At 34.0% G+C, this 23,924-nt stretch overlaps 2 protein-coding genes across 3 annotated transcripts; one reads left to right on the forward strand and one right to left on the reverse strand.

The window, feature by feature from the left end:
* The first annotated feature begins 11,106 nt into the window (after nucleotides 1-11,106).
* LOC130968923 (transcription factor VOZ1) lies at nucleotides 11,107-14,629 on the forward strand. Of its 2 annotated transcripts, none has more exons than XM_057894429.1 (5): nucleotides 11,107-11,362; nucleotides 11,946-12,193; nucleotides 12,344-12,493; nucleotides 13,071-13,572; nucleotides 13,676-14,629. In XM_057894429.1, exons 2-5 carry the CDS (start codon nucleotides 11,966-11,968, stop codon nucleotides 14,227-14,229), a joined length of 1,434 nt encoding a protein of 477 aa, XP_057750412.1. In that variant the 5' UTR covers nucleotides 11,107-11,362; nucleotides 11,946-11,965; the 3' UTR covers nucleotides 14,230-14,629. The 2 variants fall into 2 exon arrangements, with proteins under 2 accessions (XP_057750412.1, XP_057750413.1); XM_057894430.1 differs by having other exon boundaries at nucleotides 11,950-12,193.
* Nucleotides 14,630-15,140: 511 nt separating this feature from the next.
* LOC130969677 (transcription elongation factor 1 homolog) lies at nucleotides 15,141-16,595 on the reverse strand. The gene is made up of 5 exons (XM_057895522.1): nucleotides 16,348-16,595; nucleotides 15,857-15,979; nucleotides 15,694-15,764; nucleotides 15,554-15,575; nucleotides 15,141-15,443 (listed from the first exon to the last, which is right to left on the reverse strand). The coding sequence occupies exons 2-5, from the start codon at nucleotides 15,967-15,969 to the stop codon at nucleotides 15,383-15,385; spliced, it is 267 nt and encodes an 88-aa protein (XP_057751505.1). The 5' UTR covers nucleotides 15,970-15,979; nucleotides 16,348-16,595; the 3' UTR covers nucleotides 15,141-15,382.
* Nucleotides 16,596-23,924: the final 7,329 nt, after the last annotated feature.

Below are 23,924 nucleotides of genomic sequence, written 5' to 3' on the forward strand. Positions count from 1 at the left end.
CGAAATCCGATCCAATCCAGCGTTTTGCAAAAAATAGAATCCAATCAAATTCAAATTAGTGCGGTTTTAATCGATTTTTTGTTTGGATTGAATTGGATAAGCGATTTAATTTGGATCGGTTTGGATTTGAACACCCCTAATAACATCTATTTAAACCAACTTGGGTTGGTCGAGTGGTCAGTTCACTCGTCCGCTTAAGCAATTGTCGGGGGTTCGAATCCCACCTTGTGCATGCAGCAAGTCAGCAACTCATTGGTCAGTGGCAGACCCTTAAATGGGGCTCCGATCCGCAACGGATTAATCTTTAGCCTGTCGGGCTGGGAATACCGTGGGGAACAAAAAAAAACATCTATTTAACCGTGAATTGGCTTAAGCCGAAAAATAATAATTCTAGCGATAATTTATTAATATTAAATATGATCATTTTAAATTAGAATATATATTTAAATAAATCTTTAAAGAATTTTGTGTTAGATATTTTTGTTTTTAAAACAATTTTATTACATTGAGATTATTGAATTTTATAAAAATAAGACATAAATTACTATTATAGTTAGATATATTTTTTTATTTGGATAAATAAATTTTTAAAAGTATGACACACATATTTTTGTAAAATTTAAGAATCTTAACGTAATAAAAATTATTGGAGACAAAAATATCTCATAAAAACTTTTTTAAATACCTATTTAAATATATATATACTCTTTAAATTATTTAGACTAAATTTTTTATTATATTTTAAATATTATTATTATTATAATAAAAGTTCCTGAAAATTGTCCGAAACACAGTTATGTTCATTGGTTATAAACCATTTTTAATAACAGTTGCCAATTTAATTAATTAATTAATTTTTATTCTTTTAAAGAAATGTAAAAACTAGAAAAAGAAATAACAAATAAATTTTTTTATTGTTTGGGAAAGATTGTGAATTAGTGAATTGGAGGGATGGTAATGAATATCGAGTAAATATCCAAATTAGTCCTTGAAAGTTTATTTGATCTCCAAATTAATCCCCGAAAGAATAAATTAATCAAAATTGTCCACCAAAATTTAAAAATGGTAACGGTAGTTCTTCCGTCTCTCTTATGTTCATTCCGTTAGTGACGCTGTTAAATCTTGCTTATGTGGCCGTCAGTGTGTCATATTAGCATGCCAGGTTGGTGCAGAATGGTTGATGACAATATATGTTTTGATATTTATGTCAAACTAGTCCTAGATATGTAAACCCTAATCCCTTCTTCCTGTTAAATATCATTGTTGCTGCAGCAGCAAATTAATTCTGCAGAGGCCGAAATTATTGTTGAACTGCATCATGGGTAGCGTAAGTGGAGGTCGCAGCCGACAACTGTCGCAATCATACGAAAGCAATGCTTCGAGCTCTTCACTGCGCTGGCGGAGGAAGAACACAGACCAAGTGTGCTTTTGTGGGTTGAAGACAATGATCAAGAAGTCTGGGACAATAGAGAATCCAGATAGATTGTTCCATGCTTGTCCAGGATACCGTGTGAGTTATGAATATAGTCTTCTTCAATCTCTTAATTATTTGTGTGGGATTTTCAGATTTCTGTAACCTAATGTTTTGCAGAAGTACAGCCATTGTAATTACTTTAGGTGGGCTGAGGATGATGAGTATGAAGGATTAGATGGTGTAAAGGGAGATGTTAAAACTGATGCATAAATGGAGAGTGATGTTGTTGTCTTGAACCATAGCATGGAGAATGATGAGTTTAGAAGCTGAAGTTAGAGCACTTAGGATGCAGCTATATTTTTGGATTAATAGTTGTGATTGTGGTGGTTATGATTATGTTTATGTTCTTTAGTGCCAAGTGAAGCAGTTATTGTGAAATTGTGGATGTGTGAACCTTCTTAGTTTACTGTTATTATATATGAACAAACTTCTGACTAAACCTGTTGATATGCCATATTCATATTTTATTAATATTACAAAAGTCTCTACATGCACTATTTTTCTTGATCATAATATAATTTTAGCAAATCAGAAGAAATAGAGTTAAAATGAAGTGAACTAGAATTAGCATAACATAACTAATGGTCTACTAGTTTTCATTGTCTCAAATTCAAATAACAACACTGTTTTAAAATGATAATAACACAAAAAGTAGAATCTGATAGTCAAAAGAATAAGCTCAAAAAGCTTAACATCAGTTTGTACTAAGGCTATTCTTACCTAAAGGGCTATACAAAAAACAGGGCTATCCAATATACCACAACTACAACATTGTTTACAAATGACAAATTTTGGCCCTGACAAAATAACAAATACTAACTGTCCTATATTTCATGTCTTCAATTCTTCAAGTCATTCCATGTCTTTTTTTTGGGAGGTTTGAAACCTGGAGTTGGAACAAATGTCATGAAGCTAGCAAGCTTCTTGGTTATTACGGAGCTATTATCCTTGATGGTTTCAGCAGATACAACAACTGGTCTTGGAGCAATAGGCTATGGAGAGGCATTTCTCCTTGCCCTGGCCTTGGTGACATTGAATTTTGGAGGCCTTCCTCTAACTCTAGTCTGCAGCAAACAATTTTCATCATTGTCTCAAACAAAACAGATTCTTAATCAACTAATATTTAGCAGATACAAGTTACTAATGTTCAATTTGAAACTGAAGACAAGATAACCTGAGTAGCATTGGTTAAGGTGTGTGATTGTTGTGTCAGTAGAAGCTGAGCATCTTGACTAACAGAAATTTTAATCTGTTCATCTGGAGCAGCTGGTGGGACTGCATGGAGTGTCTGAATGGGCTGAGTGTCAGCTACGTCGTCTGCTTCCGGACCAGGAGCACCTTGTGGTGGTGGCACAACTGCAAGCTGCAATTGCATTAGCCTTGCCTTCTCTTGAGCATCGTCTTGCTTTTTGTCTTGCTGCAAGTTCTCTTGTTGTGGCCCACCTCTCCACAGTACATGCACCAAATTGGATTATACTTTCTTTTCATCTTCATCTTTGTGCCAGTGGGTTCTTCAGCCTTGTCCTTCCTTCTCTTTGTTGTTGGTCTTTCTGCTTTAGGTTTTATTGGCGGTGGAACAGGTGCAGAAGAACCAATTTTCTCCCATGGTTATTGTCCCTTGATGGGATTCACATTGTATTAGTACGTTCTTCTGTACGCCTCCATTGTCAACCATTCGTGGCAATACTCCTCAAGCCTCTTATCATTTTTTTTCTTGAATGACCGATATTGCGTGCATACAAGGCATTCCTATAAATTTGACAAAAACAAATTTTATTCAATGAAATATCAAATATGGTATCTATCTACAACTTGAAATTAGTTAGGATTTGAATCTGTCAATTGCCAAAACCTACAGGAGCAAGTATGGTTACCCAAGTCTACTACCATATTAGTTGGCCATCCTTGAACTTCGTACAAGACCTCTTTTTCATCACCGGACCAGTGAGGAGCCCAGTTTCTGGATAACTTAATCAGAGATTCAAGCCTACTTTGTTGGACCGGAGTAAGGATTCCTTGATAATTCATTAGCTTTAGTCTATTATTAGTCATGCTTTTCATAACTATTCTTCGCACCTCCTCTGCCAGGCTCAGAATAGGCTTTCCTCTTTCATGCTTGGTCTTTGCATTGAAGGATTCACAAGCGTTGTTGCATATGTTGTCTACATTTGGCCCTTCACTGAAATGGGCTTTTGTCCAGGCTTCCTTCGGCCACTTGGCTAAATAGTCTCAAGCTTTTTAATTTATCCTCTTGATTCTAGTCATATTCCTTTCGAACTCAACTGGAGTCCTTGATCTCGCACACTCCTACACCAAGTCTTTAAGCTCGATGCTGCCCCACTGTTTAGAGAAGTTCCGTCACAAATGCCAGATATAAAATCTGTGTAGAACAGATGGTAGGAGTTTTTTCACAGCAGGTATTAACCCCTGCACCAACAATGAATCGTGAAAAGATATTTAGTCAGTTAGGTCCTTAAAAGAATCATCACTAAATCATAATGGTCCTTAAAAATTAAATCGCGAGTCAAATTAGTCCCCACCTTTTGCTTGTCTGAGATGAAACACAAGTTCTTTGCTTCGTAGTCTCCAAGGTCTGAGAGGAGCAGCTCCAGAAACCATTTCCAATTGTCTTTATTCTTCACATCCACAATAGCATATGCAATCACAAAAATGTGATTATTTGCATCTTGTCCACATGCAGTGAGAAGCTGTCCTCCATGTAAAATTTTCAGGAATGCTGCTTGAAACCCTTCTTACAAGCATCAAGACAGACATAAAATCTCTCGAATTGAGGTAGATTATTAGTAATGGGAATGACACCCACTTGAACAATGGGACCTGGATTGGCAGTAAGTAATTCATGTGCATAATCCCATATCAATCCATATTGAAGCAATCTCGTCCCCTTCAACTATCTTCCTAGCTTTCTTAAGAGCTCTGGTAATGCATAAACTATTAAGCTTCACATTGCATTTCCTAACAAACCACTCATACACCTCCCTGTGCTTCATTTTAGAGTGCTTCATAAGTTTTGGATATAACTTGTTCACAGTCCATTCTTGAGTTGCAGCTCTATTTTTTCGCTTTCTTGCACAAGTGTAATTGTCAACTAATGTTTTTATCTGCCATGAACTATCACTTGGGTTGTGTGCATAGTATACTACTCAGGGACAGTCTTCACTCTTACAAACATCCCTCACTCTGACCTTGTCATTCTTAGAGAACCTTATATTCCTACCCCATTGAATAGTATAATCTCTAATGGCAGCCATAAAATATTTCTTAGACTTGAAAACCATGCTTACCTCAAATTTTAGATCACCAAATTTGGCCTTGTTATTATATTGTGGATGCACAGCTAGACCTTCGTCGTCAGAGTTTAACTCTTGATCAGAATCTTCTGACTTCCATTCGTCTCCATCTGATGATTCTTCATACAATAAATCATCATATGAATCTGAAATTACATCAATTCACCACAAAATTGTAATACAAGCAAATAATTCACAGAGATCTATAAAACAAACAACTTGGATAACTCATAGACAATTAAATAAACAATACATGCATCAGAGCATTCATCAGATTCAATATCCTCGTAGCTGGAGTTGTCAATGTCAACAACTTTGTCCCTTGTTCTGTCAGCAGTAGGCCTATGCTCCTCTCTATGATCTACTTTCTTGGCCCTAGAAGACTGTCATCCATCAACTCTACTGTCACTGTCACTACTGTATATAAAATCTCCTACAACTTTTGGAGGCTTGTACAAATTGTCTTCAGCACTCTCATATGAATCATGAGAGTCACTATCATTATCAATTGGAGTTGCCTTAACTTGGCTTTCAGATCTTGTTTTGGTTGTATCTTTCACCTTTTTATTAATTTTATCGGCTGGTGTAGGCTTGGCAGAACCTTTAGCAACATAGGGTTTAGTCCAAGGCTTGGGCTGATGGGTGGACTTTTTTATGGGATTAGATGTGGGCTAAAGAGTGGGCTTTTGTGTGGGCTGATGTGTTGGCTAGGTGTGGGCTTAAATGTGGACTGAGGAGTTGGCTCAGGTGTGGGCTCAGGTATGGACTTAGCTGTTGGTTCAGGTGTGGGCTTAGGTTCGAGTTGAGGCATGGGCTGAGGAGAGGATAACTTGGTGGGCTGAGATTTATTCCTTTTTGGCTGAGGTAATTTTTTTGTGGTCTTACAATAAGGTTAAGACATTGCTTCATTGTGGTCCTTATTCACTTTCTCTGGGAATTCAGGGATAGTTGGCAACTGTAGTACATCATCATCATCCTCGCTCATGCAGTCAACTACGTGTGGCTTAGAAACTACATGCTCAAAATAGATGTTTATGAGGTGATGATTTCTCCTGCAGTCCTTAACCAATGCCAACAGATTAGCATCATTTTATAGCCTCTTCAAGCCATTATCCAGAAGTGTTACAGGAACCTTCCACAAGCAATTATTCATCTCAGCATATCCTAACTTCTTATAATATTCTTTCACAAAAAACACATCTAGAGTGTCTGCTTCTACACCCATTAATACTTCAATATTATCTGGTTCATAAAATAGATATCCTGATTCATCTGTTTTGAACTTCCCATCATGGTGAAATACAAAGGTCATAGGAGGACCTTCCATCTGCAACCAAAACAGCAACACACTAAACTATTGGATTTTTTTCATAAACAAGCAAAGCAGATTCATCATCAACTACAAAAATGAAAACAAAACACACACATGCATCTATACAGAGCGCAACCATTGTTCTCAAATTTCGAAAAACAGAGTCATTCATAGATCACTACGAAAGCCCTAAGCCTGAACATATTTTTTCAAACTCTAACATTGCAAACAGTAACAATGGACTTCCAACGATCATAGAAGCACATTCATCAGGAGATAAAACCACAATCAAATTCAGAAAATAACAAAAAAAGACAACCTACCTCTCACGCAAGGCGATGGTGTGCCATTTTTGGTTGACCAAGGTTGTCGCAAACCGATCACCTTCAACTCCAACACAATGTCGTCGTCTGTCTAAGTTGATAGTCGCCGTTCAATGCTTCGTCTTGGTGGAGGTGAGAATCGAAGACGAAGAGATTAGAGAGATGTTTTGTTTTCAGAAGAAGGTTGGAATTAGAGAGATGAAAACGAAATAGGGGTGGAAAATGAAGCGTTGTAAGGGGTGAGAAAAGAAAACGACGTCGTTTAAACGTTGGCTAACATGTCACACTAATAGTCAGGTAAGCAAATGGTAACACCGTCAGTTAAATAATAGACGGAAGGACTAACATTACCATTTTTTAATTTTTGGGGGACAATTTTAATTAATTTATTCTTTTGGAACCAATTTGGAGATCGAGTAATCTTTCAGAAACCAATTTGAATATTTACTCTAATTAATATCTATGGGGCGGGAATTCTTTTTCCGTTTTTTGTTTCCATTTAAAAAATTGCCTTCCATTTATGTCTATTTTGTCTCTGTTTTTTTTTTTTTTTTGAATAAGAGGGCGGATACCCATTAATATTAAACTAAAAAAAACAACTATGAATACCTGTAGATTATTAAACCTATTCAATATTATTCAACTAAATCTCCAACTAAAATAAAACGAAATAGAAAAATTTGCAACATAACAAAATTTGGTCGATAATTATAGCTTTGTGACAGTACTTTCTTCTTATAATGATACAAAGTTAAATAATTGGTTGGTACAAATTTAAATATTATACATATCATTAATTTATTTCTAAATAAAATCTTAAAAAAACTAAACATATACTTACATTATATATAAAAGGTATTTGAATAATTTCACTATAACAGGGATTTAGTGAATCTCCATGAAGCGAGTACTTTAGTCCCCGCCTCCATTCCCGCGTTTATTTGTGAAGATGAATTTTTGTCCCTGAGTCTTTATTTTCTTTTCCGTCACGGATAATTCCCATAAATACCCGCAGATTCGGATTTTTTTTGCCAGTTTCTATTAGTGAGTGGTGACTAGGTTGCGTTTGGTTACTTTCCATGTCCCTCTAAGACATGAACACGGTAACGAGACATAAAAACTTGATGGACATGGAAAGACATAGATGGATATAAATACAAAATTTGTGTACAATCTATCTATAAGTTGAAACACTAAGACATAGACACAATACTGAGTTTCTTCCCTTAAAATTTCAATTTTAACCCTAAACCCTAGTAACGTTTCTTCTTCTCTCTCCTTCCCTCTTCCCTCATTCATCTTCTTCTGCCTCTATCATATTCTTTCAATCACTCCTCCCTCTGCCACCGCTACTCTTAGCCATCCCTGAAGATCTGTCATCCATCATTGAAACAGTCACAAAATTGTCGCTGTTCAGCCCTCATGAATAGAAAGTCGCTGTGCCGTCGCAGAGCTATCATCGTCCATTCCTCACAACCCAACACTTTGTCATCCACCCCTTGCGGCCTAGCATCTTGCAACGCCCACCTCTTGTGACACAGAACATTCGTGCGTCATGTCTATTCATTTTTTTCTATTTCACAATTGCCATCACCATCAACTTATAGCTGTTATTGTCTTCTTCTCACTTTTTATTGCGTCACCTCATCTCTCTCATTCTCTTGATTTTTTTTAATTTTGGTTAATTATTACCGTGATTACTAGTTGTTTTTCTGTCAATCGTTTTTTAGAGAGACAAATAGTTATTATTAAGAAATTTGTTTTAAGGATTTTCGTTAATTATAAATGATGATGATGATAGTAAATTGATGATAATCGTAGATAATAGTAGTAATAGTAGTGTTTTTTATAAAGATAAATTTAATATTTTGATATAAATAAAAATTTAGTATATTATTGTGTATATTATTACTTAACACAATGATATATATATATATATATATATATATATATATATATATATATATATATATGTTTATATGTTGTTATATTTTTTTTGTTTATTTGGTAGTGTTTGTTTTTGGAGGTAGGACACAGAGACATGAACAACATATGTTTAAAAAGTGTTTGGAAGTAGAGATATGGACACTGAACACATTGTAGACAGTTTTTTATGTTCATTCTTTTATGTAGGACAATGATGGATACGGATATTTTTATAAATTTTATTTTTTTCTTTCTGCTATTTCTCTATCTCTTTCATTTTCAGGTACTCTCTTTCTTGTAGAATTTTTTATTGGAGTGGATAATTCTTTCCTTCTTATCGATTTTACTTCGATACAATCTTAACCTTGTATTATATTATTTGATTTGTAATAAAAATAATAATAAAAATAATTAATCTTAAAATTTTTGAAAGATAAATATTATCAAAAGTAAAATTATCTTTTAAAATACTAAAAAATAATTTATAAGTTGTAATTAATTTTATATAATTTAAAGAAAAATCAGTTTTTTAAAAAGAAAAATAAGTTTTTAGATAAAAAAATTAATTTTTTAAATAAAAATAGATTTTTATGTGCAAAAATTAATTTTTTTTATCTAAAAACGAATTCTTTTTTAAAGCTGATTTTTTATTTAAAATTAATTTGACTTATTAGCCTAAACAAATTTTTTTTATTAATCAAACTCAGATTTATGTTTTTGTTAATTTTAACCATATATATTCCTAAATATTAATAATAAATTTAAAAATAAAATAATTATATTTATAAATTTTATTTTAATATAAATATTATTATATATTTTTTATTAAAATTTTTGGTCTTTTCAAATATTTTTTTTAGGTTTCATCTGTATTCCTACGTACTCTCATTCTTTATTAAATTAGTTTATATTTGATGTAAAAAATTTAAAATCATATAATTATTATAGTCATTTTATATAATATTTTAATCTTGTTTATATATATTTAAATATAATATTAAATATCATATTAATATTTTATACATTATATTCAAATGTAATATAAAAAAAATAATTTTTAATATTTTTATTTTATTGTCTCTGTTTTAATATTGTGTTCTGTCTTATCTTTAAAAACAAAGACAACTTTTATTTTTTGATGTCTTCGTTTGGTAACGAGGCATTAATAACACTTCGGAAGAGCCGTCTGAATGGCCGCACTTGGTGAAGTACGTGGCCTTTGTTTGAAAAGTGCGAACCATGCATTATGGAATATATTGGAATTTGGGCAAGTTGTCAAACAAGGCTTCAATTTAATTTATTGACACAAGTCAAGTAAGAAAATACTATACAATTACAATAACTTAATTAAAGAACAAATTCAATTTTATATTTATTAAACTTTCCAAAAGTTTCCATCATTATTTTCTCCTACCAATGTTTTTCCCCATCTTCTCCATGTCCTTTCCACGGTAATATTCTTATAAGATATTTAGAACATGGCACATATGTATAAAATTTAAAATATTTTTTAAATAAATTATAATAATATTTTAATATTTTATTAATATTAAAATATAAATTAATTTTTTTATTATTTTAAATATTTTAAAAAATTTAAATTTTTTATTTAATAATTAATAATATATTATTTTAAATTTATTTTAATAATATATATTAAAAATAAGACTAAATACATTAATATATGATAATATCTAAATATATTAAAATATATTTATAAAAAGTTTTTTATTAAAATACAATTAAATATAGAAGACATTCGTATTAAACAAAATATCGATAATACGTGGCATCTAAGATTTATTTAACATACAGACATAATAATTTAGTAAATTGTACATATTTCATAGATCACTGTAACTGTGACATGCAACAAAATTTGTTCTTAAATCAAATTACAAGAATAATTAATCTATACTAATATTTTTACCTATAATAATATTTCGAGAATATAAAATTTTTAAAATTATATCGACTTTGTCCTTACATTATAAATTATGACAAAAAAAATTATAAAATTAAATTATTTTTACAAAAATATTGTAGAAGACAAAAATTTTTGACAACTTAAAAGACCAAGATCTATATATATTATTTTATTAATTTTATTTTTTTGTAAAATATAAATACAAAAAGAAATATAAAAAGAGAGATTGTTAATTTTAGAAAAAAATATTTTATTCCAATAGTAGTAAAAGAATATCTAGAAGTATATTTTAATATGTTAAATTAGTAATATAAAATATAAATTATAAATTATATATAAAATAAAAAAGAATGATAGAAATAAAGAAGAGAGAAATGAAAAAAGGAATTTATTAATTTTGAAAAAAAATTGTTTTAATTTTAATAAAAAATATCATGTGATATATTTTAATTGTTAAATTAATAATAGAATAAGTTATATTTTTAATTTTTATTTTAATTTTAATTTTTATTTAGTTTTAATTGTATTTAACTAATATATTATATATTTTAATTATTAAATTTATAATTTTTTTTGGTGATTTATTAAATTTATAATTAATTATTGATAATGATATGTTAAAAAAATTGAGTTGGCTGAAAAATAAAAAAGGCAGACAAAAAGAGAGAAAAAAAAGAGAATATTTTTATTTTAGAAAAAAAATATTTGATTTTAATTTTAGGAAAAAATATTATTTTAGAAGAAAAGAAAAGGAAGGTTTTTATTTATTATAATATTTTTGTTTCGCTTTATTATTAACTATAACTCTTTTACGAAGATATATTCATCGTTCACAGTGGAGTCACCATTGCTTTATTGGCTCAGCACAGTGAGGAAGAGAATGAGAGAAAGTCACTAACACAAAAAAGCTCTCTCTCTCTCAAGTTCAAACCCTTTATATTTTCCTGGCCTTATCAATCTTTTTTTGTAAGAGATAGAGAGAGAGAACCGAACTCTTTCTTTCTTTCTTTTCAGCTCAAAACTCACACCAGCCATTTTTATTCTTATTTTTATCTCTCTGGAAAAAAAGTGGTCTTCACAGAATCTCAGGTAATAATATTTCCTGTGTTTCAGCCTTATGCTTAATCACACCTTTTCAATCGATCTCCTATGTTTTGTTGCGCTTTTATTGTGGTTCATCCAATTTAGGTTTTGGATTTTTCGATTTCTTACTTGATATTGACTTGGGTCGGTTTTACTTTCTACCTAGTGGATGATCCTTCAAGCTATGATTATGAGTTTATTCAAAATTGGAGTTCATTTTGGTGCTTTGCTCATCCTTTTGCTTTGTTTGTAATGAACTTTTTTATTTTCAGTTTTGGGTACCGATTTGTGATGATGCGGATTCTGAGTAATTTGATTGCTTCGATCTACATATTTAGGTTTCATTTTTACATCGGTAAAGGGGTTTGAGGTCTTACTATGTGTTTAGTTGATCAGTGAAAAATGGAGGCGAATTTTTATGTTGGATTCTTAGTTTTAAAATTTATGGAGTTTTTGGGATTGTAGAGTGGATTGGAATATGCTTCTGATCATGATAACCCTACCTACACGTTGCAGAATCTTTTGGACTTTTTCTGAAGCATATTTTCTGTATGTGTTTTATTTGTGACGAACTGGCTCATTTTGTTAGGAAGAGCTTGAGGCAGAGCAATGAAGAAGGTTTCCAAGACCAGCTGCAAGTCTGTATCACACAGGCTCTTTAAGGACAAGGCAAAGAACCGTGTTGATGACCTGCAGCTGATGTTCTTAGATCTGCAGTTCGCAAGGAAGGAGAGCCGTACAGTCGATGCGGCTGTCCTTGAGGAGCAAGTTCATCAGATGCTTCGTGAGTGGAAGGCTGAACTCAACGAGCCCTCGCCTGCTTCTTCTTTGCAGCAAGTAAGCTAATATTGTGGACTTCATTTGATACATCAATCATGGGTGCTTTCCTTTCTAACCAATATTTGCCAATTGTGATTGGCATGTGTAAAATTGAATGACAATGTTAGTGGTAAAGCTGTGATTGTGAATTGTGATATTTAAATATAGGGTGGCAGTCTTGGGTCATTCTCCACAGATATCTGTCGATTGTTGCAGCTTTGTGAGGAGGAAGATGATGCATCTAGTCCATTAGCTGCCCCTAAGCCTGAACCTAATGATCAGACGCAGCAGATTGGGGGTAAGGTTGTATTCCAAGAGGTGAGAATCTTTTTCCCTAATTGGGGTTAATCATATGATATAATCGGCCATAATAACTATCTGGTCTTTTTGGCATGCACTGTTTAATTGTTAACTTTTTTAAGTTTATCTGTTTTTATTCAGTGCATTAGTGTAACTTGTATTATAAATCAGGGGTGACTCTGGCAATACAGGTGTCTAACATCATGTCAACATTGACATACAATACGTTTTCTTATCACATGCAATTCTTTTGGGTTATCCTTAGTAAATTTTACTTGATGAACCTGGCCCTTGAAATATGGTTAGGAGAAAATTGGAATTGTTGATTCTGACTATTTTGGACCAAGTAAGTAATGAGTAAGTTCTTGAAAGTGATCAAACCAAAGATTTGTGCTTCATTTTGTTTTAAGGAGGGGCTTTTAATTTGTTCCTTGTTTTACCTCCTTGGAGTTGTGCCTTTATTCAATTTTATAGATAACACCCCCCCCCCCCCCCCCCAAAAAAGTGGAGTTCTACATGTATTTTCATCCATTATATCAAATATTGTATCCCATCTATAATTGTAATACGTATCATTGATTTAAACGTAACGCAGGGTCAGCAGCAACATGATTTCCCATTGGTTGATGAGCGCAAACACTCTATCTCAGGAGTTCAAAATGTGGCAGCTAACAACCTGGAAGGACCTGCTTTAGAATATCACCAGTTTGATTTGCATCAGGACTTTGATCACAGTTTCTATACTGGTTTTAATGGCATAGGTTATTGTGAGGAGGATGCTATTCCTCAAATATCTAGCTACCTGCCAAGTATCTGCCCTCCGCCTTCTGCTTTCTTGGGCCCAAAATGTGCACTTTGGGACTGTCCAAGGCCTGCACAAGGGTTGGACTGGTGTCAAGACTACTGCAGTAGCTTTCATGCTGCTCTAGCCTTGAATGAAGGGCCACCAGGTATGTCCCCAGTTCTACGACCAGGGGGCATCGGTTTGAAAGATAATTTACTTTTTGCCGCTCTTAGTGCAAGGGCACAAGGAAAAGATGTTGGCATCCCAGAATGCGAGGGAGCAGCAACTGCGAAGTCTCCATGGAACGCACCAGGTAATATCATCTTTTTTTCTTTGGCTATCATTTTGGAAATGTACCAGGCAAACAGGTTGACAAAGTTGTCCTTTGTGATTACTTCACTTCTTGTTTGATGCAGAGCTCTTTGATCTTTCTGTTCTCGAGGGTGAGACTATCAGGGAGTGGCTCTTCTTCGACAAACCTCGAAGGGCGTTTGAGAGTGGAAACAGAAAGCAGAGGTCATTGCCAGATTATAGCGGACGTGGTTGGCATGAATCTCGAAAGCAAGTGATGAATGAATTTGGAGGTCTGAAGAGATCCTATTATATGGACCCGCAACCACTGAACCATTTTGAATGGCACCTCTATGAATATGAGATTAGCAAGTGTGATGCATGTGCTTTATATCGGTTGGAACTAAAGCTTGTTGATGGGAAGAAGAGCTCTAAGGCAAAGGTTACCAATGATTCAGTTGCTGATTTGCAGAAGCAGATGGGACGGCTTTCTGCTGAGTTCATGTCTGATAACAAAAGGCCTGCAAAAGGCAGAGCTAAACTTAATGCCAAGGTTGGCTTAGGTGGTGTCTATTCCTCTTCAGGCAGAGTGGCTCCACTAAATGGAACATATGATTATGGTTTAGCTGCACCATATGACTATCTTGTTGATAACATGGGCGACTACTATGGAACATGATCTTCTTAAAGGGATGCGTATGATGATGCATTCAGCTTGGTTATACATTATTCTGTGCTGGGTTTTCTTTGTCCTCTTTTATCTTGGTCCTTTTATACTTTGATTCTTAGTAACAAGAATACAAGGTCATTTTTTTGCCTTGTTGAAGATATTGTGAATAGCTCATTCTCACTGGAATGCGGCTGCAGAGGCTGCTGGTTGCTGAATTCTAACTTCGGGAGATGATCACTTGCAGCAAAAAATTGCTGTATATCATTTATGATTAGCAACTTGGTGAATGTTAGCATTATATTGTCACCATCAGAATTGACCTATTTAGGTACAAAATTGATGTATTCAGCGCTGACTCTATTTTCCAAACCATGCTAATATAAGTCATTTACATTATTTTATGTTATCAGTTACAGGACAAACTTTTCGAGTTACATGATGTTGGATGTGTAATAACTAAAAACATGTTTCGGTTCCTTTTTTGAGTAATTTTTCAAACTCAAAAAGGAATTGCAATTTTAAAGTCACCATTGATAGATCTACCTTGTTTTTCTGTTGCACAAAATGGGTAATGCTAGTTCAAATTCGAGCAATTTATTAGCAAAAATTAAGGATTTGCCATCGATGTATAATTCAAATAAAGGGAGATTTGGTTGGTTTTAGAGGGGTACTTGTTATCATTAAAGGTTATCCCATTATAGTTAAATTATTTATGTTGAATGGAACAGAAGATTGAATGGTAAAGAATGAACATTCGAGACGATAATATTTATTGTGTAATGGGGTTTATTATCAAAATGATGGTGAAATTTAATGTTAGGTAATTTAGACATGTGATGTGAATTGCAAGAGATTGTAGAACATTTGGTCATGATGATAGATCAGTAGTCATGAAAAAAGCTAAGAAGATTTTGTATGAGATGCTAGACCTTGTCTTTCCTTAATGGGAAACATAATTAGCTATTTGCGCATTGAAAATTGACAGGAGACAGACACACATTGCAATAGCAATTATTCTCATTGGTTTAGCGTACATGTAGTTTTACAAACTCTATTAAAGAGTAATATAGGAACAAAACATGTAGTTGCACCAGTAGGAGCTGACACAAATACAGAATTTTCCATCCACTACTGCTCGAAATGGATTCTTATAATCACACTACTAAGCACCATCATCTTCCGGGTTGTTCACCCGTTCACATTCATCAATCCATTCACTGTATCTGCATTGTTCAAATGAAACTTCTTGAGTCAATCAGTGGTTGTGTTTGTAAGACAAAGCGAAGAAAGAAGGGGGAAAGGGAGAGGTTTTCTATAGAAATATTTAACTTACATGTCTATTGGTTCAGATAAAGCTGCAAAAGACAACAAACATTCCAGTATCATCAGCAGATTTAAAAAACAAACTTGAATATGAGTTCAGATGATCGGTTAAATTGGGAGGCTAAAACTTTGATGTCTTCAGAAACAAACCTGTGACAGTAGTGCTAAAGCTCTCTTGGCAAATCCTGCAAGAAGCTTCCCCTATCAAGTTCTTCATATCACTGTTCAAAAGAATCCCAACAATTAATCCTCCAAGGAAATAGTGAAATACAAAGCATGGAATCCTCTACAAACGCTAAACAAAATCGCTTACATTCGGCATTCGACACTGGTGCCGTGATTGCAGAAAGGGCAGCTGAAAACAGTGTCAAGCTTATCCATCCGCTTCTTTGGAGGTGGCTTTGCTGAGGATTTCCTCTTTCCCATTGCTCAAATCCTGATTTTTACAGAAATGTTTGAGCACACAAAATCAAAGTTAGAAACTTCAATCAATCTCTCGAAAACTATCTAACCACCAAAATTCAAGATATTTTTTATTTCCCCTCCAAAAAGACACATTATTAAACCAAAAAGGTTGAAAATTAAAACTTGTTAATTCAATGAACCCTAGAATGCACATAATGAATCAATGATCCGAATCTACAAATACAAGCAATGGAAAGGCGAATAGAGAAGCAAGAACTAAAGATGAATCCAAATCCCAGCCTTTTCCCCATTCGTTTTGGCGAATTGTGTGGATCAAAACAGCGGCAATGTAAACAAGATGAAAGGAAAACGTAAGCGATAAGGGAATAGAAAGCATACAGAAGTGGAAGATGAAACAAGCGCAGGCGATGAGAGAGAGAGAGAGTGGATGTGATTTGAGAAATTGAATGAATGAATGAATGGAAGGAAGGAGAAGGGAGAAGAGGAATGGGTAGAGAGTGGAGACAGCAAAAGATTGTGTTTTATATTGGGTTGTGAATCCCACGCGTGATGCGCTCATCGTATCATTATTTGAAAAGATTATTTAAAAAAAAATGATGAATTGACCTGGACCATGACCAGGTGAAGCGAACCATAGATCTGATGATGGATGATATGAATGAGGGAAATTCTATGGTGCTGACAGAAAAAAAAAAAAAAAAAACATGCTATGAGAATTATACGTGTCTTGTTTAAGAGTGAACGCGTGGTTCTTTTTTTGTTGTTCCTTGTCATAACTTTATGAATTGATTTTCCGTTACCCGTTTCCTTATATGTGAGGTTAAACGAAAATAATTATGAAGTTAATTAACTAGGCTATTTGCACTGAACGTTTGAATGTATGTATTATTAATTTATTACACCTTTGTGAAAGTTTTTGGTTTGGACTTTGGATTATTTTTTGTAGATTTCTATTTACTAAAAGTTTTAGTAATTGGATTTACAAATTTTATTTATTTTTAATATTTTAACTTATCATAACAATATTTATTTAGCTTTTTATTCCAAGAAAATAAAATGTATTATATCAGCAATAATCTATATTTTGTATTAATATTAATATAATTGTGATGGTAAAATAAATAATATAAAACACATTTATTGTTATTGTAATATATTTAGTTCATTTTAATTATTTAATAATTAATATTAAAATATAAAATATTTAAAATGTTAAGATTTTTTCCTAACAAGTTAAAATATATTATATTATGTCATAATAATCAAGATAGTATAAAATATGTTTTTAGGAGGGTTTAAGTAATAAATTTTTTTATTATTCTACTATACAAATTTTTAGGTTCGATATTTTTGTTACAAGTTAAAATATTTAGAAATTAATAAAACAATAATAAATATATTTTTTGTATTATTATTATTATTGAAAAACTTCTCCTTTTTAATGGTTTTTTTTTCATTTTTTTCATCCAAATATAAATACTAATAGGTTTTCTTAGTAGTTAATTGGACATCAAGTTATGGGACTTCTATTCACTTGATAAATATATTATTTTTATACCTTTTAATTTTCACAAGCTAATAAAATTTTGGAGATTACCCCAATTATAACCACCTTATTAATCCATTCTTATTCCAATATTCATATTTTTAAATTATCAATACACTCATAAAAAAATATATTTTTTTTCTATTCATCATAAATAATGATCATAAAAAATAGTATCTTTTTTTTCTTCTCTTTATACACAATTTTTTTAAGATAAACAATACTTTTCTCTAATAATTTTTAACAAATTTTTGTTTCAGATATTTTAGTATGGGTAAGACAAAAAATCAATATCATATTATCATATTTTCGGTATTCAATTTAGTCTTGAAATTCAAATCGGTATTCAATTTAGTCCTTGATTTTTCTAAATGACCAACTAAATCCCTTAAATTCAGAAATGTGCGTTTCCGTTAGTCCCTCGCAGAAGTGCCATCTAAACGTTGCTGATGTGTAATGTTAACTGCCATGTGGGCATTCCAGCTGTATGCTGATGTGTTCCAAAATTGAATTTGTTTCAAAATAGTATCTGGAATTGCCTAATATTACCCAAATTAGTCTATTTCAATTATAAAACCCTAATTGGCTTCCCTTCTTCAAACTGTATGCTACGTTTTTCTGTTCTTAGACTCTCCTTCTCTTCTCCGAATCTCCTTCTCTTCTGTTCGACCTCTCTTCTTCGCCGTAAAACCCAAATTGATTTGTTGTTTGTGTGAGTGATGATGGGTGGTGGCGACAGAAGCTAAAATAGCTCAAGTAGGAACAACTTTGCAGGCAGACCTTATGGCAACAAAGGAATGTGAAATAGTGGAGGTAAGAACGCTGTTTTCTGTAATTGCGGGCTTCAAACGGTGATGAAGTACTCAACAACGGCAGAAAATCCTGGTAGACCATTTTGTGGTTGTCCGAACTATGAGATAAGGTTATGGCTGTGAAGAAAATGTTAAGATGGTTTGAGTTTGAGTTTGGATTCACCTGCATTTTTTTACTTTGCAGTATGAAATTCACTGTAATTTTTTCGCTGGGCTGATAGATGTGAAGAACAAGTTTCTGCAACACCCATTCCACTAGAAGTTTTGCATGAGTTAAGTTGGAGGATGACAAGCTTGGAGGGTAATGTTAAGACCGTGAAGATGATGACAATGGTGCTGCTGGCTTTTGTAGTTACTTTTGGTGTGTGTTTAGGTTTTAGTTTGTTGAGGTTTATATTCAACAAATGATGATTATGTTATGAAATTTTAAATTTCTTAAGTGGTATGTAATGTCTTGATGAAGATGGAGTGAAATGAAATGAAACACTAATTTGACATGAGTTCAACTCTTGATGCTGCACTTATTCTGCTAAAATTGTGTTCAACTAAACCAGAAAGAGATAAATCACAACATGAAGTAAACCAAAAACTTCATTAATTTAACATAGTTAATTCCGGAACATGGAACAAGTGTTGTTTGTGCTAAAGCACATTGTGCATAACATACTATCACAACCCAAAACATCATAGGCCATAACAACATTCAAAGGTCATGCATACAAGTTTCAAAGGTTACATTACAAAAAGACAGCATTGTTTAACCATAACATTAAGCTACAACAACAGGAACTCAAAAAGCCACTACACGTTGTGCTAGTTAGACATTTTTTCTTGGTGGGTTGAATTCTGGAGTTGGAACAAATTTCAAGAAGGAGGCCAATTTTTCAGAGGTTGCTGCACTAGCTACATGAATAGTCTCTCTTGAAATCTCAGTTGGATGTGGAGCAGCCACAGCAGTGGATGAAGTTGTCCTCTTCACAGGGAGTTTGTCTATGCGTCTCTCACATTTAGTTCTCAGATGCCCTTTCTTGGCATTCTTTGAAGTCTTTGCAGCCTATGATATCAATAACAGCAATACAAGTGTCATTATATGGATTTGTTTGTTTCCAGATTTATTAACTCAATCTCTAATTTTGATTAATGTTTTTAATACTATTATTACCTAAATTGCATGTTCTTGTTCAGCTCCTAGACCCCTTCAGCAGCAACTTCTGTTTGAGTATCAATTTGTCTTCCTTCAGCACCAACCCCACATTCTTCAGTAACAACCTCACCTTCGTTACCTTTAGAACCAGTGTCACCTTTATTTGCAGCATCTTCAGCACCCTTTGCAGCAGCTGCTAGCTCATCAGCCTTTTGTTTCTTTGCTATTCTACAACTCCTTGTTGTGTGACCAACATCTCCACATGTTTCGCAGGTGAATTTGCCATATTTTTTCTTCAATTTTGTTGCTGTACGCTCTTGGCTCCCCCGAACAGGTGTCTTATGTGCATCTTTTTTTCTTGCATAATGTGATGGCCTACCATGGGGTTTGCTCCTTACAGGTGGTAAGCAATGGAGGTATATTCTGATGTTTCTCACAACTGTTGGCCTCTTACCGGGTTGATATGGTATTCATAAGTCTTGTTGTATGAGTCCATTGTTAGCCATGCATGGACATAATTCTCGGGTCTACCATTCATGACTGAAATTGCAGCTATTGTATGATGACAAGGTAACCCTATCACATAATAAATTTGAGTAACTAAGTGCGTTGATAGGTATACTATGGTTCAATTACACAAAAAATAAAAACAATCAAATAAAATAGTACTTACCCGATAACTGCCAAGACCTGCAGCTACATGTTTGGTTTCCTAAATCAACCACCACATTATGTGGTTCACCATGCACTTCAAACATCACTTCAGCCGCATCTCCATACCACATTGGTGTATAATATCTACTGTAATTCCTTTCCTTTGCAAGTCTACTTTGTTGAATCGGAGGTAAGTGTCCCACATGGCTAGAGAGTTTCAGTTTGTTCCTTGCCATACTAGTCATGGCATACCTCCTAACCTCCTCCAGTAAAGTCAGCACGGGCTTGCATCTGTATGGTTTGATGGCAGTGTTGAACACCTCACACATGTTATTGCAGACATTGTCAACCTTTGGAAAGTCCTTGTAGTGAGCCCTGGTCCATGCCTGCCTAGGAAACTTGTCTAAATATGCCCACGCCTTCTCATTCACCCTCTTTATAGACTGCATATGTCCGTTGAATTTCTGGACAGTCATTGCTCTAACACACTTCCAAAACAAACTCTTCAAGTGTGAGTCCTTCCATTGTTTCTGAAAGTTTTGCCAAAGGTGCCAGCACAGAAGCAGTGATGCGCACCTGGCATAACTTCACGCAATGCTGGGATTAAACCCTACATGATAACAAAGAAATCACTTAAAAACCTGAGCAAATAACAGATTCTTGATTTTTACCAGATATATAATAATAAATTGAAAAACAGGGTCTAATTTGAACTTATACGCTTAAGGATTCTTAAATTCTGCAATTGGAATGACAATAGTATACTAAATGAAGTTGATTGCATAAAAAAACCAAAATAGTCCTTCGAATTTTATTCATTAATCCAAAATGGTCCTTTAAATCATTTATCGTGCCTCCAATTGAAGCATATATGGTTACCTTTTGCATGTCAGAGATGAAGCACCAACCATGTTCTGCCTGATCTCCAATGTCTTCATGCAAGAGCTCCAAGAACAACTTCCAGTTGTCTTTGTTCTCAATATGAACAATTGCCCATGCAATTTGGTACACGTGATTGTTCGCGTCCTGACCCATGGCGCACAGCAGCCATCCTCCATAATAGGTCTTCAAAAAAGCCCCATCTAATCCTATCAAGGGTCTACAGCCACCCACAAAACCTTTCTTGCATCCATGCAAACACACATAAAACCTTTCGAAGACACCTTCTTCGTTAGGCATTGGACTAACACCTAACTTGACAGTTGAACCCGAATTAGATCTCAACAGCTCTTCTGTATAATCTCTGAGTTTAGCATATTTTGCAGCTTCATCACCCCTCACTATTTTTCTTGCATCACCCAAAGCTCTTGTAATTGTAGTTCTAGATAATTGTATTCCAGTTTTTGCTTTAAAGTAATTAAACACCTCACAGTGTCTAAAAGCTGGGAGCTTCCTAACCTTCTTAACAAGTACATCAGTTACCAAGATCTAGTTGCACATCTATTCTTGAAAGTTCTCTCACATGTATGATCATCATTAAAGGTCTTAATCTGCCAACATCCATTCAGTTTGCTATAAGAATAAAACACCATCCAGGGACAATCTTCATTCTTGCATACCACCCTACATCTAGTAGTATCATTTTTTTGTACCTTACACCCCTACCCTCTTGCAATGTATAATTTCTAACCCCTTTCTTAAAAATATCCCTAGTGGTAAACTCCATACCTAGCTCTAATCTCACATGTCCAAACTTAGTAGTATCATTGAAGATGGGATTTGCAGCTGGGTCTGCTTCATCTTCAGAGTCTGGTGGAGTCTTCAGTTCATTAGATTTCCAGCTATCATCAAAAAAAGACACTGCCATACAGATTCATGCATTACATCATCAACAGAAACAGAATAAAATCAATACATATGCACATTAATTATAATATACGTTACATACATTGTAAGTTTTCTTCATTCTCATCATCATCTACCTCCTTCTCATAATCAGATGCATCCATTGATGGAGGATGAGAAGTATCTTCATCATTAATAACATTTTTCTTGCCTTTGTCATTGTCACTGGTAGTCTTCCTTTTTCTCCTATCGCTGGTAGGACCAACATCATCATTGTTGTCACTGCTTGAGTCCACAGAGTCAAGTGGCATGTGTGGCTTGTATAAACTGTCTTCTGTAGACTCATAGGAATCAGATGAGCTATTAACATTCAAGTGAACTGGCTCCTTGCTTGCTTGTTTCCTCCAGCCTTGTGATCTTGTGATATACCTTCTAGGAATTTTTGTAGACATGTTGAATTTAAAGTTAATAGGCTTGGATTATTTCTTTGATGTGCTGTTTTTTTTATTTGTGGATTCTTGGTTGAGGGAGTGGGTTGAGAGTAAACTTTCTGAGATACGAGTTTAGATGTAATGGGATTTGGTTGGGATAGAGATTTAGGGGACTTCACCTTTGAACATGATTTGTGGCCTTTAAAATTGAGGGCAGTTGATTTTCGTGGACTGGGCTTCGAGGGAGTGGGCTGGGGGGCAGTTGGCTTGGAAACAATGGGCTTGGAGGCAGTGGGCTGGGGGCAATGGGCTTGGGAGCAACAGGCTGTGTCACAGTGGGCAGGGGGCAGTGGGTTGGGGGGCAGTGGAGATGGGGCAGTGGGTAGGGGACAATGGACTTGATGCAGTGGATTTCAGTTCAACTGGGATAAAAATAACTGGTTCTTCAAGTTGACTTAATATTGTGCTGGTTTTCTTCACAGATTCAACACCTTCTACTCTATCTTCTTCCATGCCTTCCATTCCGACCTTCTGGCCTATAGCATGATCCTCCTCAGACAAATCCATTACATCAATTATATCAGGAATCGAAGGTTCGTGCTCAAAATAGATGTGGATGACGTTGTTATTTTCATGGCAGTGCTTGATCATACTAACAAGGTCCTGGTCCACTTTCAATCTCCTAAGACCAAAATCCAACCCATCTTTAGGGTCCAAAAAACAACATGCTTCAGCCTTATCATACCCCAATTCTCTATAATAACCTGTTACCGCAAACACGTCAAGATAGTCTTCATCAACTCCAACCCATTCATCATACAAGTCAGAAGTGTAGATAAAATTCAAGGTTCTGAAAACCGAACCGGTCTTCGAACCGTTCTAGCTACTGGTTCACTGGTTCATAGGTTCAACCGGTTCGACCGTGGTTGAACTGAAAAACTGTTTTATAATAAAATAATAAATAAAATATAAATAAACACATGAAAATATAATTATAGTCTAATGTAAACTTTAAAGTGGAACTAGCAATGTGTTTAAAGTGAAACTTTACATACTGGCATCACCTTGCATAGGGTGACAAAGATGAAGCATTGGCAAAATATTATGTAATCCAAATTTACAAAGCTACCAGTCAACCATTAACGGCATAATATATCAACTTTTCTTCATAGACCTGCATACAATGGTTTAAAATGGCAGAATTTATTTTACCCAGATTTACAAGATATATAGCAGACAATTGTCAATTGTGCAATAATCAGCTACTTAATAACAGAATCAGCAGCAGCAGAACAAACAACAAAACCTTTAAGAAAGGTATGGTTATATGGATTAAATAGTCTTACGTTATCATGTCTGCAAAAGGTTAGTTATACTTAAACCTACTTAAGGCAGGCCAAAATGAAACTACTCCAAATGAATCGTCAAATTGAACTCTTTAAACTTGATATCTAACCCAAATCTATTCAGTTCCTATGCCAAGTGATTTCTCACACAGTTAAATTCAATCTGAACATTGTACCTCTTCTAATAGTAGCATCAACAAAGGTTATCTCCTAATAAACACCAATGAGAATGGATAA

This window comes from Arachis stenosperma, chromosome 3, assembly GCF_014773155.1.
Source record: "Arachis stenosperma cultivar V10309 chromosome 3, arast.V10309.gnm1.PFL2, whole genome shotgun sequence".
Taxonomy (NCBI): Eukaryota; Viridiplantae; Streptophyta; class Magnoliopsida; order Fabales; family Fabaceae; genus Arachis; species Arachis stenosperma.